The sequence below is a fragment of the Ptychodera flava genome, chromosome 12 (genome assembly GCF_041260155.1).
Source record: "Ptychodera flava strain L36383 chromosome 12, AS_Pfla_20210202, whole genome shotgun sequence".
NCBI classification, from domain to species: Eukaryota; Metazoa; Hemichordata; class Enteropneusta; family Ptychoderidae; genus Ptychodera; species Ptychodera flava.
The window spans coordinates 31,996,027-32,012,073 of NC_091939.1; the positions used below are offsets into that span (position 1 = coordinate 31,996,027).

Below are 16,047 nucleotides of genomic sequence, written 5' to 3' on the forward strand. Positions count from 1 at the left end.
ATTCCATACTTAAATTCATCAATAATGATGGAAGCTGCATCAAATAAATAAATAATTAAAAATAAATAAATAAATAAATAATAGATACTACTGAGAGCTTGACCTTTGCCAGAACATATGCTTACCCTGCTTAAAAATATTGAAACATAACTTATTCAGAGACATAGGAATAAAACTATGACTACTTATACACAGACATTGACAGATGCATATGAATGCAAAGGACAGATAAATACATGGCTACATCGCCCAAAATATGTACGCACAGACTGTTTATAAGGTATTTATTCATTGACAGAAATCGTTAGTTTACATAAATTTTATTAAATTGTTTCAATGTATCCCCAATATCACTCTAACCATTACATCCTAACCATTTCGACAATTGTTTATTGACAGTGATGTAGACATGCGCAGAATTCATTTTGACAATCGCCAAGAAAGACTTGCAGTGTTATTCTCACAATACATCTAAAAATCTGGCCCCAGTTACATGTAGACCACGGCATCATATCATAGCAAAGAAACATAAAGTTATCTTCATTTTATTTTCACCTCAACTGACGTTAAACTGATTGAATAGCATTATTTTTACAAACTGTTCTCCCAGTAATATTAAGACAATAAAGAAAACACATTAGCTGTCACTATAATGCGTCATGCAATACCGAATTGCCCGATCCCTAAATTCATTTGCTGAACATCATACAAAGAGTAGTGTAAGAGTATCAAAGTTTGCAAAATTGATTCTTAACTTTAAAAAATTGACTGAGTTATAATAATACTTAAATATTATTTGTTCTTTATCGCTTCGAAGTAGATAATAGATATTTCCCAATTTACCATCTTCAATTTTTTCCGTTAACCTTCTGCAATAATTCGTTCTTATGAGGAAGAATAAAAGACTTTACTTCAGAGGAAAAAACAGGATATTTCAATTTTACTTATCAGATACTAGACTGAGAATGATTTGTATACCGAACAGCTAACATATTAACTATTTTACATTTAACCGACTAGAACTCTTAACTTTGGTATAACTACGGTGTTTGAGAGCCAGGATATTAAATCGCACAGTAAACTACAGTATGGTGGCGCTGTCCTGGACACCTGGTCTATTTCTTCTCCTGGGCTTCCTCTTTTGTGACCTCACTAGAGTCTGGACCAATCAGAGCCAACAGAATGTCTTTATAGTTCCCGGATGTGTCATCCTATAAGGAAAGTCAAATGTCGATGTGAAATGTAATTTACAATTGAATGTACAGTGTAAAAAATGTTATACCAACCGTACACCTTTGGTTATGAATTCTACCATCGATCCCACGAAATTTTTATACTGAGATTACGATTGTTCTCGGAAAAACAGGAAATACAAAATTATCTTTCATCAGTAAACTTTAAAAAAATTCAACTTCAGGAAACCGCAAGAAATCTTCCATTAATCCTTAGAAATGCAGTTACTAGTGGCATCTGTCTGGTCAAGTGACATAACGAGCGGGAGGAATTCGAAGGAAAAGTCCCAATCGTGGAAAGTTTGCTGAAATAGCATTTGCTGTAAATAAATAACCACGCAGCTCGCACGGATCTGCTTGCGTGGTTGACTCAGTCTTTCAAAGGAGATTTTGTCGACAACCACTAGGAAATCCTTGTTACACTCCTTGGATTATCGCTATTTGAAAATAACATAAAGAAGAGAAGTATTGAATCTTACTGCGACCCATTCGGCCAAAGACCCTTTGTATTCGCTCAGAAATTCCTCTTTGATTGCTGGCAACTTGTTTTCGTTCGTCTTTACGATGATGTGAATCAGAACAGCGTTGTTTGTTCCCAGTCCCTTTAACACAACAAAGAATAATTGAGGATGGAATCTGGTAACACGATCTATTTCACCGCTTCTTCCACCACAGAAAAAACCTACAACTTACAGATGAATAATATCACTGTAGATCAAGCCACTATAACTCCAGGTACCAACACTGGTGGCGTCCCACTAGCTACTACACATCCAAATTTTATTCGATCTCCACGAAACGAGGGTTTAATACATCCATTGAGTTACCTTCTTAGCTAGCATGCGCCTCGATGTACACACCGCTTTGTTGGGTATCAGTAAAGCCCCAGTATTTGTAACTTTTAACCTTTTTTTATGTTCGAAATTACATATTATTCTCTTACATCCATCGTGAAATGTTGTTCAGTAAAGAAATAAGCCAAATTTGTGCTCCTGTAGTGACATACAAACGCTAAATATTGCCCGATCGAGTTGGATTGCCGCGCGGGTTTGTTGACAACTTGTAGGCTGTGCACGTGATCGAGAACGCCGATACTGATGACATCATCGAGCCTGCTACATTCCTGGGGCCATGCCATGACACGCCACAGTGCCTGTGTAATCGCCCACGGTCGCCGGCTGAATGACCTGCGAATGGTTTTATTTTGTTCTTCTCCGTTCAAATACGTACTGCTACTGTGTTTCAGAGGATACAGAACTTTGGCAGAGGAGGCTGACATTCTATTCTGGTACCGTGTGCGTTATATGGATTATTCAAACTGCAGTCGGCAGTGCACCGATGCGCACCCTGCAGTTGGTCACTCAGAACTCCGGGTACCGATGTAAAATCAAGACGACACTATATACACTTGGCTCACTTCTGTAGGCAAATAGCTATCAAAATTGAGTAACTTGAAGTAATAAATTTCAGCTGATTGTCGCTTTAGCGGCAAGGTGATTGCGAAATCCAAGCAATGTAGTTTGGCAATGTATGGTAGGCTGTCGAATGCAGTGAACACGATGGCCTTTGGCAGCAAGTAAGGGAACCGTCAGTATTTACGACCTGGGGGGTCATTCAAAAATTGAAAGTTTTAAGGGGGTGCTTAAAATGTTTTTTCTTTGTCTCACTCTGTCTTCAATTACATAATGATTAGTTGATTATATATATTTTACTCTGATACATATTAAATAAAAAGAAAATACTCTAACAGTACAAATAAATATCAACTAGATGAAGCAAGGCAAAAAACTACAAGTAGCTGCTACTACTAGCAATACTTATTATGAAAGAGAAGATAGTGACGATGAGAATGATATCGTTGTTCATGTACGCAATGGCACCAGCGACATTAAAGATGAGGATCAACAGTGGTGATGATGATGTCACACAGTAGTTTTCTGCAGTCGTTACCAGGGTTGGAAGGAGAGGCTGGGTCATGGAGAAATGTTCTCGACAGATACCACTATAAGTGCACAGGATCTAGGACAAAATTGAACTGTTGTGAATTCATCCTTTATATTATCATAGAAATGTATATTTTATTTGACTTGAGTTCAACAACCATTTGGACATTTAACCATACCATAATGACATGCTACCCATCCAAATTTAACAATACTATATGGTCGGATACTGCTTATTAGGTGAGCTTTTATATCTACATATTGTTACATGGGCTCAGGTAAGCCAAACTTTCTGTTAGAGAGGGGGTTACTCAAAGTCATCATGGTTGGCTGGGGTGCGACTCAAAATTTCGGAGTTTCTAATGTAATTCCTCCGACCCCCAGATCGTAAATAATGACAGCTCCCTAAACAGCTGTGAAGGCCTGAGTCAGAACGATCGGGACCAGTATACGCACTGCTGTATCTCAGCGAAAATTAGAAAAAAACAGTGGAGCTACTGCTAAGAAATTTACAGACTCTTGGCTCTTGATGCATCAGTTACTGAGCTTTTATACTGGTAAAAAGGCATTCTGAATACAGCAGTAAATTTCCTCCCAAACGAGAAAGGATAACACGCGGGCATTCTGCAATGGACGCTGTCAATTTTACCTTGCTGCAGGCCCCACACCAATCTCGGCCCGAGCCTTACAGGACTAGTAGTAGCCGGCCAAACACACAAAAAACAACGTCGCAGTGTAAAATCCGTAGGTCAGAACCGTTGATCATAAATTTTCAGAACCAGTGATGTTTAAAAGTTTTGTATTGATCACTTCATTTAGGTTTATGTGAATGACTTTCTCATCGAGCTGCGTCTATACAATGTAATTGTCCCGGGCATTGTCCATGCAAATTTGGGGCCTGCGCCTTAGCTCCCTCCGATCGTCTGTAGACTACAGCCAAACTCACAGTCCTGAGCAAATTGTACAGTTGTATCATGAATTTTATACAAAAAATATACAAACAACAGAATCAAACAAGGAGGTTAGTTTGCTGTCGGGCCGGGTGCGCAGGGGACGACTTTGCAGTGAGGCCGGGATCTCTCTTGTGTTCGAACTTCTAAGCTTACAATGCCTGGAGCTCCATCGCATCGCAGCTAGCCGATACTGTTGTACTACTGTACTCCTTGTGAGGATTAGATACCCGTTACGTTCGATATTATTTTGAAATACTTTTAAATTTAATAAGTAAGACTTTTGTACTGCATTCAAGATATGATTTTTCCGTTCTGAGCGTTTTCAATTACGCCGTACGGCAACGATATGCGAAGTTGATAGGCTGTGTTGCCTGCAGCGTAGTCTGGCCGTACACAAAACTTCGTTTGAGTAGACGGAGCAGAATCAGTCCCGTCATTTATTTTCAAAGAAATTTTCATTATACTCCATAATGGAAGAAACGACTAGTTCAATGATTACAATGGTGAAGTGTTGAATTTTTATTCACACATGTATTTCTCTCTCAATTCATTCAGCAAACTTGATCTCCGTACCATCGGTCACAACGTGCAGTGTCTTGCTTGAAGCTTACAATCGACTGCCTCCGTCGTTAGTTTAGCTGTTCAAGACGTTTGTTTGCACGGCTCATTATAGTCGGAACAATCTGTAAACACTTACATATTTATATCTTTCCAGTATTTCACCCAACTTTCGCGCGTTTTTAGCTGAGTCTCCAGTTTCGATGGACCAGACCTTTTCGAAGAGCGTATGGTTTCTACGGACGCCACAGTAAAACTTGCGTAGATGTGGTTGAGCATGCGCGGTGGTGTGATTACGTTTCGTTTCGTGTGTCAACAAAGCTGACTTCTGGTCCGGACAAGAGTCATTTTTCACTCCTTTTACTGTTAATCGTGAGGCGGGCTGGGCATGCAAACCATGCGATTCAGTATTAATTATGGTCTACTTTCACATACTGAGGATGTCATTTTAATCAAAAATATGAAAAAATTGTTAAAAGTTACAAATACTGGGGCTTTAACAGACTGAATTTAAATATTCTGTCTCCAACCGCTTTTTACAAAGCATCTCATACCTTAACCCAGTTACCTCAGTAACATGTTTCACCACTACATCCCCTCTATGTCACTGCGTTCCTCCGACATGCAACCCTGAAAAATTCCTATTGCACGTGTACGTAAAACTTTACCGAAATACTCTCCCTGCAGGTGCACATTGGTGAGACACTCTCCCTTAAACCATCAGGGACTCTGAGTCACTTGCTATTTTCAAAAGATCTTTTTAAAAAATTCTGTATTCAGCTTACTTGTCTGATAGCTTGACCCAGTTTCGTGCTCTTTTTAGTATCTGCTTGTGTGCATTGCTTTTTCATGCATTTATCTTATACGATCTCCACGAAACGAGGGTTAAATACATCCATTGAGTTACCGACTTAAGCTAGCATGCGCCTCGAGAACAGACACCAGGACTCACATTTCTACAATACTTAAGCTTGTTTACCGCTTGTAGGGTTCATTTTACAGCTCGTGGAGTAAGAACAATTTTAACCGTCCTAGTTTTATGAAAATCGACAATTTTGATTCTTTTCCCATAGAGTTAATACAAGGGTGACAGCCATTTTGAATTTCTAATTCGGTGAATGTTAGGTAGCTTGTTCCAAAGATTTGCTCTGTATATTCCCTGATTTTTACTCTTGATTTTGAAAGAGTATGGTCGAAAGTTTCATTGAGAAAAGTCAGGGAAAAAGTTTAAGTCTTTGACTTTCGAGATGCATATTACTTTCAGTAAAGAGTATAACTTTAAGTAAATATGAATAATAATTGTACACTCGTCTGTGCCTTTCGGATAGAGCAGAGACGGATCGTTACAGAACTTTATCGATCTGAAACAATTACAACTAAAGTTCAATGTATCTTAAGGTAGTATGTGCCTCGAAAATGAAAGACTTAATTGCTCAAACTTCTCTCAAGGAATATTTCAACCATTCTCTTTTCAAATCAGGAATAAAAATCGGGAGCCACTGTGCAAATTTTGGTACTACAAAACAAATTACCCAAGATTTACCGATATTTGAAATTCAAAATGGCCCCCGTTCCTGTTTTAACTCCACGGAGAAAAATAAAATGTTCGATTTTCGAAAATCTAAGACCGTGAAAAGTTTTCTTGCACCAAGAGCATTAAAATGATATCCAACAAGAGGTAGATCAGAAAAGAATTGTAAATGTTGGAGAGTCCAAATATCTGTCCCCAAGGCGTATTCTACCTTAACCTTGAATCATAAAACTATTACCTTCATTGATTTGAACAGACTATACGCGTAGTAGTTGATCTTATCCATGGAAAACAGAGCTGAAATGAATGGTTATACAGTTGGATCAGTCAACACTTGGCTCTTTATCTGGATACTCAGAATCTGTAAGCTTGAAGTGCAATGTCTCCATTACATGTTTTGTTTGTTGCGCCAGAGAGAAGAGGTCGTTCCCCGGGGTCGGGCGTGTATAACGTGTATAACAGAAGAAAGGCTCATCTGTTAAACACTTACTGGCAGAAGTGTAAATCTTTATTAGAAATGTCACAGACCAAAATTATCAAGATGAAATATACAATAACAACAAGAAACCCATGCCGAGACCTAGGCGCTCCATATACGCTTACACATCCCAATAGTGTCCATGTGCTACTCCACAGCGTATCATCTCAATGATTCGACAATGGGATTTTTCCTTTAATCGTTGTCACCGATTTCTAGTATAGGATTGGAGGAATCGCTCTGATTTTCAGAGATGAAAATTTTGAATGATATTCAGTGGAAGGATTTGATTTGATTTGATTTATTTAGCACAATATATCAAACTCACAAAATACAAGAATAATTGTGATGGATAATACAGATAATTTAAACTTATTTCCTTGGAAAATTTAAATAAACACTACAGTAAAGATTTAAACCTGAAGAGAAGATTAACATGTCAAACACACCTGGAGCCTAAACGCAAAGATATAGTGAAATTATTCAAAGCAAAACAGCCTCAAAAATTTCAACTGTTTCTCTTCTACGAACAGTTCATACCAAGGATATCAGTGGGACTCACAAAGAGGTGCAGTTTCAAAACTCACCGATTGCTGTCATCGCTTTAGCCATACTGCCGGACAGGTCTGCATCGATGACGTCCACGATATTACGTGTTGATAATTCAGTGTAATCATGAAAGGTGAACAGTAATTGAAGATGGCTACGGTTAACCATAATGTTGAAGAAGTCCGAGTCTTCAGCACCCAGTTTGGCATTTCCTTCGCCATACAGTTTCTGCGAACAAACAACAAACAACAAACAAACAAACAAACAAACAAACAGACAAAAACAAGAAACAAACAAACAAATGCAGATATTCATAAGTTTGCGAATAATTGATGAGTAGATATCTATAGTTGATGGACCGACAGTGGAATACATACATACATACATACATACATACATACATACATACATACATACATACATACCAGTCAATACGTATTCTAACATATCTTTTTCAGCTGCGGTCAATTCACAGAAGTTGCTTTCTCTTTTTTAAGCGAAGCGAAAAAAGTGATTAAGGTTCAAATTTCTGTCTCTTCCACGAAAAGTTTACCTTTAGTATTGATAGCATATTATGCTCATAATTTCAGTGAAGAGAGTGTGTAGTGTGTCGATTGGAACAATTTCAAAACTGACCGAATATAGCATTGGTTTAAGGATAACTTGTACAAAGGAATTAGCATTGTGTTCCTCACATTTGCATCGGCTTGCGCAACGCTGAACACCAATTCCCACTTATCTGCCCGACTTGGCTTCAACAGCGCCACCAACACTTTCTGTAAGTCACCTTTTGTACCATTCTCAACATCTTCCTCCAAATTTCGCTTGTACACTGCGAGATAAGAAGAGTGATATCAGTCAGAGTGATGATCAAGTATACATTGTAAACATAACTCAAACTTAATGTTTCTTTCCACCGTTACTTCTAATTGAAAGTAACAAGTGAAACTTTGCAAATGACAAAAATGACAGGTGATTAATTTTTAAAAGTGAATGACGAATTACTTTTGTTGTAGGCTTCTTTCAGTGCCACAATCTCCTCACTGTCGCTGCTACAAATAACGTCGATCAACGCATCTTCATTGATAATTGGTCCCTGTAGAGTAGGCGAAACACAGACAGCTGAATTAGGTGTATATGTGTGAGAGGACAAAAATGATAATTGTACCATAGACAGTCAAGAAACGACTGTCTGTACCACAGTCGCGTGCTGTTCGATACACGGTGACCGCTGTGTGGTATGATGATGCACACAGCAGCCGTCGTGTATTGAACCACACGCGATGGTGGATTTTACCAGGTAAGTAACGTTCCTGTCTGTCTGTCTCTGTCTGTCTGTCGTATGTATGTATGTATTGTTATGTAGGTCACCCCCTAGTTAATGACCAGTTGACCAGTTAATTAGTCTAAAGCATTCTGAAGATCATGTTTACTACAAGTGAAGATATTTTTAGAATTGTAACTAGAATATCAATGGTAGTCTCGAATTTTCTGGTGTTGTCTGGATAGCGTCTTACAGAGCTTAGTTCGGGACAGCACAGATTTTCACAAGACTTTGGGATTCAATTCGAGACCTCCTCGCTGAGAAGTTTGATCTGTGAACTCTGCACTGCTCAGAATTACATCAAGCCTGTATCCAGAGAAGGAACTGACTATGACTCTTATATACTCATCAGTGTCTGTCTGGACTCAAATTCTCTGGAGACTGTAATTTGGTTGTTTTGTGCCGTCCTTGGTAATCTAGGTACATTAAGTTTTAAACCGTTTTGTTGCTTCCATTTAATTCCCCCTAGACTTAGTTATTAATTTTCATAATTTATTTCAAAAGAAAATCGTTAACTTAACTGCTTTTTTCTGTATGTATGTATGTATGTATGTATGTATGTATGTATGTATGTATGTATGTATGTATGTATGTATGTATGTATGTCAAACATTTACAAATCTTTACTTGTACACATATCTATCGATGTATATAAAATACAAACATGTTGGAGTCGTCCGATTTCATATATGCATTAAACTATACAAATCATGTTGATTCGCGAAGTCTGCTTGATTTTGATATCTGAATATTTCCTCACGAACACATGCGCATATGTGGCGACCATGGTCCTTTAAATACCAGTAACTGAATCAACTAGAATGTCAATACTTTCACAGCGTCGCCGGTTCTGCTTGACCATACAAACATGAAACTATGTCTACCTCAAGGGCAAGTCTAACACATTCAGCGTCAAAGTCCGCTGGAGTCCTCAACAATCCAATGCAGACTTTCTGAAAGTTTCCTCTGTGCCATGTATCACCAGCAATGGCATCTACAAGATTCTGAAAAAGAAGTGAAAGTGAGTTTCCTCGAACTGTGCCGTACAAATGTGTTTTAGCAATAAAGGTATACTGTCACCTGTTCCAATTTTGCCACAGTTACCATGGAAAGAGAAAATCTAAACAATCACAGATTTTAAGCGGATGGCCGCTTTTTAAAAACAGCGCCCTCACATGGGCATTTTGAATACCAAGGAACGCCCCTTCGACCATTTATGGGCATATTTAGATTACTGGTGACTGTATACCTTTAACAAGGTAGCTATAAAAGCGCATTAAACAAGCATTGATGTATGTAAAGCCGTCAGATGTCATCATAGAAACAATACCACGTGACTCCTTTGCCAAGAAGGAGCAATGGGTTCAGCGTTGCAACTTCTTTGTATTCTATGATGTTTTTATTGAGTCACTCAAACGAAACGATGTAAAGAAAACGAGTAAACAAACAAATGAATAAATCAATTAATAAATATAAATAATAAATAATAAATAGATATATAAATAAATGAATAAATCATTTTTTCAGTCATATACCTGGCTATACAGAGCTTTATATGTATAGGTGAGTTCTCTTCTTTGTTCACTGTTTGCTGAAGTCAGAACGTCGATTATGACTTGTTCGTCAGTCCCTGTCACGTGACGTGATGGAAAGGAAAACTTGAAGTTAGGTCAGTTATTCCACGCTGAGGTGCAGTCTCTTGTCAAAAGCTAAAGCGATGAGTCAGTTAGGTATGGAAAATAATTATGTGCGTGCATGATATGTAACGCACGTCAAAATTAGCAACGCAACTAGCCTTGTGACAAATTTCTGAATTGACTCTCACACCCAAGTGCTAAATCTTCAACGATGTCCGCAAGGTGTAGAGATCATTGTACTGATGCGCCAGCAGGCTTTCTAGCTTTGTGGTGAAGAGGGCACGAACAAATTAGTCGTTCATAGATACGTGTACCTCGGTATCATCTCGTTCCAAGATTACTTACAGACACCTGGCATATTCTAGGTCATTCCAAAAATCCTACAGCAGGATCATATCAGGTTGTTTATGCGCGTCTTAGAACTACGATAGCCTATCTTCAAAGGCATCCAGCACATAGCAGGAATAAAGCTTATCCCATTAATCTGAACAAAGCGATCAGTTACAGGAAAAAGATGTTCGCACATCAGAAAATGTAGGTACTAATTTTGGCCGTTTCTTTCACGCCATATTGTGTGTTTTCATTGTGAAACCCTGTCTGCTCTCGTTCAAACACGATCAATTTTGGAAATATTGGAAATATAAGTGTTTCTCTCTCGAAAGAGTGAGTACAAATTTAGCCCTGTTACTCAGTGGACGTCCGTACGACACATGGTAAAATGTAGGCATTGACGCGTTTTGTATAGGAAAAATTGTCGTATCATAGATTTGTTAACCTGGACAATATTTTTGAATATTTCGCATATAACCGGGCTGGTTATCGATACCAGTGCCAGCATTTTATGTTTATGGACTTAAATGGCAACGAAATATTTACCTCTTTCTCTCGGATAACAATAGAAAAAACTCATCTGGTTGAGGACGCGATAGCCAGAGATTATCTTTTGAGGTTTTTGAAATTTGTTTCAAAGAATAGGGATGGTGATCGACTCCTATTTATCTTCCTCTAGAAATTGTAAACAGTTGTTTTGGATAAAAAACAGGGAAAGTGAACTTATAATTTTTGCCTTTTATCGTTATGCACTTATCTCAAAATAGTTGTAATCATTTTGTGAACAAAAGGTTACACTCTTTGAACATTTTAGCAACATACGGTTGGCCAACATTGCATTTCACATTGTGGAAATGAAATATTGCAAGGATCTGGCCTGATACATTAAAAGTAGAATGCGTCTCCATAATTTATATTTTGACCAGTTTTACATGTACTCATATTTTCATGCTTAATGGGTTTTTCTCCATTAAACCTGAATACAAAAAGCTTACGCGGCTAGTTGAGATCGACGTGTGCCAGGGTGAACAAAACTTGTATTATATTTTTCGACTCAGTACATACTGCCTTGTATATACTTACCAACTCCTTTGATAGCATTGTATAATTTTTCACTCTCTGTCCTGGCGTTGAATTTCGGTTTTACCTTTCCTGGCTGAAATAATCAATCAATTAAACGCAAATGTTTAATATTTCGACATATCAGCATCGTGATACCAGTGATGGCGCTGCCCATCTGAGTTGTATGCAAATCTCTTGACAGATTTTACGTTAACATCGCAGGGTTTTTCCCCGCGAACTCGGAACACAAATATGACTCAAACTTTGAATTTTGATTATACGTTCGGGAGTGACAAATATTGGTAAAACTATAGAATATATGTCATTCGAGATGACCATTTGTTTCCATGGAGAATTATAAACCCGTAATGTACTCTGATTGTAAGTTTTATTACTTGTTGCGGGTAGCAGGGCTATTAACGGAAACCAACATCGCTTGCATGAAAAAATTCTTGTATAAACACGTATGTAAATCGATTCTGAAATATACTCGCCGTTCTTATGGTTTTTCTCTATTTGCAATCTGCTTAATGAAAGAAATGCGACAATCGTAAAAAGCACACTCTTGTATTGGAGTGCAAGGCATGTATGTCGGTGGATTCTGTCATTGATTTCGATAGGGAAATAACAAAAATGGAAACTCGACACCATTGTGATGCTAACTTTGTATTGTGGAATGCATAAATGACGTCATGTCAGGATTCATTTTGAAATTGATTGAGAAAAAATTTGGCATATAACTCTATTTATTCGTAAATATTAAAATTCATATTTTTCCATACAGCTTATCACCTAGACCGTTCTGAATTTTTAATGAACATTTTATTAAAGTTCAGTTGTTCTTTTCCAACATTGAACTTTGACCCTTGTTTTTTGTTCTTCATTATGAAAGAAATATGTTGGAGTTCCAGCAAATGGAAAGGCTGTTGGTTCATTTTTCTGAAATTTTGAAGAGCGTACTACGTTGTTATGGGTACGTGTGGGCGTTGTTCTAAGGCTCAGATTTGTGGTTTATAAGGTCGAAATCGCGCGCGTTTAGATGCACTATTCAAATTTGGTTATTCATCTGTGTTGTGATGACTACCATTTATCATTTGCTGATGTGAAAATTTTTTATAGTTATTAATTATGAATTCAACCTGTCGCTGTTGGTATACCAAGTGTCAGTCATTATCGCAGCTGGACGTCAATATGCAGTAAAATGTTTTACAGGGTTACTGTCGGTGCCTAGATTCCTAGGCCTATAGTATTAGGGTTCCAGACGCAGACATAATTGCAATACCACGCCTAGTTTTATGTACACAAATCTACCAGTGAAATTTTCACCTGACCAAAAGAGAAAGTCTTTTTAATCTGAGAGCCAATATTTGAATGCGTGTACCTTTAAATGTTTCTTCTTCAGCAAATGAAAACAGAATTTTCATGAAACGCCATGAGTATAAGGATTGCGTGCAGACTGGACACCGGGAGAAATTTTCATTCCAAATAGGTCAACGCTCAGATGCTTCATTTGATGAATTGTACAATTATTTAACAGTCTTCGCAATTTATGCGTCGGAGAATCAACTTTACAGCCCCACAGGGGTGGTCAAGTGAGACAAAATGTGCTCTAAATTTCTAGGAACAGGGCTGAACAAAACTGTAAGCCTGTATTTTTCTAGTTACATCCAATTTTGACAGTCTGTCCTAGACCAAATTGACCATGCAGTGATCGAAAGATTTGCGCGGGGAGAATATTGTCAACCAGTGTGTTGATGTTGGCTAGAGATTGATGGGATTCAGACAGCATGTCACCAAAGACTCCTTTGTTTTTATGTTGTGCAATAATACAACATTATCACAATGATAGCATTGAAGCATTATAAAATATGTTACAATCTTGGATTTCGAATACAATATTAAAGTAAGGTATAATATGAAATCTAATTATATATCTACAAAGAATATTGATATATTTATATATAATATATAACATCAATGTACAGTAACATATTATATTGTATTAGGCCCCTTTACTGTATTATATTGTATTGTATTATATTCTAAGCTTATTATATTATATTATAAGCTTATTATAGTATATTTCATTATACTATAATCTTATTACATAGATATAGGAACCGAAATGAAAAATGAGTAGGACGTAAAACCATGCAGACAGAAATTTATCTGTTTGAACATAATTTTCTGATATTAATAAGAAACGCAACAAAAATGTAAAGTCTAAAAATGTCTAACAGGGTTACTTTCTTTGATTTATACAAACAAAGAAGTAATATTTGGAAACTATAGTATACTTGATATTCGATGTTGATACAACGATGCAAGGGCGAAGTGAAATATTGCTGATTAATCTATATTTTTTTTTCATTTTGCTAACAGATCAACAGAGTGCCTGGACGTCACCTAAATTGCGTTTCACCGCGTTAGCTATACCATATCATTTGAAAATCGAAGGTTTCGATAAATTTTCGAAATGCGGTTGTTCATAGTCAGTTCTTAAACTCTCGAAAATAAATCGACGTGTACAAGGCAGAAAGGTTAAAATATTAAAGCGAATACTTACAGCACTTGTTTCCATGGTCAACAGATCTTACTTTTTAAACGTGAAAAAACTGAAATAACAATACGACATATACATGTTTAAAATACATTGATAATTATACGAAAAATTAACAAAACTCTATTTAAATGTTGAAAAAAAGATAATTGAAATAATTAAGATAATGAAAGATAATTAATTAAAATTTGAGAGCGTTAATTAGCAATCATGCATACCCGTTCTGAGAGTTGTTTGTTCAAGGATGTTTCAATTGTCCACAACACAGTATCAAAGCCGCCAACCGTTTTGCTGCGATCCTCACTGGAGAACCAACAAAGTACTTCTGTGAAAATTCTGATGGGAACGTTGGCAGAACAAAGCGCTGTCACACACCAGGCCTGGTCACATAAGGTACTCTATAGGGGTGTGACATCATTCCAATTTCCATATGCATGAAGCATTGCTTATGTTTCACGTTAAAGGTCATTGTCAGTCATTACAGGTTATGGTGATCGCACTGGAGCAGCTGTTTCAGGTCCAGAAACAGTTCCTCGGAAACATGTATGGACTAAAGAATCATATTTGTTCAAACTGTGCCCCCCCCCCTGTATAAATAGAGTAGGCCGCAAAGCGCACTTCTGATCGTAAAATTCAAGTAAAGAAATTTACCCACAAGTCATCTGTGTTTCCGCTTGGAGTGATGCAGCAAAAAATTTCGACATATAAACTACCATGCCCCGGTTTGGACATGTAGGGTAGCCTAACCTTTGCCAACGAAGAGGAGTTCGAGTTCGAAAACAGGGAAAGGAATCAAGTCCCACTGTTCTTATTCCCTCATACAACCATTTTCCTTAATTAAAAGTGAATGTCTTTTTAGTATTTGACCTGATCAAACATTGTGATCAAGCATTGTGATTGACAGAAAGATTCTGTCGTATATTGTATATGGATACTGCGCCATCTCCGGCTCTAACTTTTGATTGGAGTTGGCACAAATACACAGTAATGGTTTGTTTACATGCCCGTGAATATGAATAATAATATTAACAACTTAAATTATCATGCCTTTACAGCTGAAACGTAAATCGTAATCAATCACAAAATAAAATGGAGCACTTGTGGGCCAAGTTGAGATACTTTTTTCTGAAAACATCACCGGATTTGCCAATTTTTTACAGCGCGAGTGACAGTGCGTCGCGTATTGCTCAGTTCTGGGGCCAAGTCGTCGTTCGCTTGTGAAATTAACGGTTTTCTTGGGTTCGTTGATAATATAATTGAAGTAACAGACTCCGCCCTGACCATATACGTTAATTTATAGGCGTGGGCTCGAAGAAAGCCAAAATTAACGGACTCGGCAAGCCTGGCCCTTTAAGTTTTGGCTTTCCTCTCGCCCTTGCCAATAAATAAACGTTAATGGTCAGCGCGTCGCCCGTTATTTCTATAGTATCAATCATCAGACCTCTACTAACACCTGGCGTACACACATAATATGTAAATATGCAGAAGACAATGCTTTGTACGTCTCAGAAATTGTGTCTTCAAACCACTTGTCAAATCCACAAGCAAGGAGAGATGAATTCGTAAAAAAATATTCACAAGAGGGTCCGACTGTAAAGGGTGCAAATTTGGGGGAAATAATAGTCTTGTTCGGCAACATCAAAAAACTTAATACAGCATTACAGCATTTTTGGTAGGAAAAATAGCATGACGTCATACTGATCAGCCCTGTAATACTCAATGCTTAGACAACTCCAGGACTTTTGTTTAATCTGACTGGAATAAATTTCTAACTTGCAAGAAGTGGCTCTCAGGGGTTAAAAATCTGGGAAATGACGACAGAATTTCTGGAATCGACTAGAAATATCAGGGTTGCTCTCACAATCCGGAAACCTGAGGTCACTGTACAGC

The 16,047-nt window shown here is 37.5% G+C and overlaps 1 protein-coding gene across 1 annotated transcript; it reads right to left on the minus strand.

The window, feature by feature from the left end:
- Positions 1-267: 267 nt before the first annotated feature.
- LOC139145637 (annexin A13-like) lies at positions 268-14,791 on the minus strand. Its single transcript, XM_070716911.1, has 11 exons — positions 14,376-14,791; positions 14,164-14,212; positions 11,619-11,691; positions 10,104-10,198; positions 9,453-9,572; positions 8,250-8,340; positions 7,940-8,076; positions 7,283-7,472; positions 6,456-6,514; positions 1,712-1,834; positions 268-1,211 (listed from the first exon to the last, which is right to left on the minus strand). The coding sequence occupies exons 2-11, from the start codon at positions 14,176-14,178 to the stop codon at positions 1,116-1,118; spliced, it is 999 nt and encodes a 332-aa protein (XP_070573012.1). The 5' UTR covers positions 14,179-14,212; positions 14,376-14,791; the 3' UTR covers positions 268-1,115.
- Positions 14,792-16,047: the final 1,256 nt, after the last annotated feature.

Coding starts and splice junctions, on each gene's coding strand:
- LOC139145637 (XM_070716911.1), bottom strand. Junction 7,473..7,939: donor TTGCGCAAGCCGATGCAAAT/GTGAGGAACACA, acceptor GTTTGTTCGCAG/AAACTGTATGGCGAAGGAAA. Junction 1,835..6,455: donor GTCTGTTCAAATCAATGAAG/GTAATAGTTTTA, acceptor GTTGTGTTAAAG/GGACTGGGAACAAACAACGC.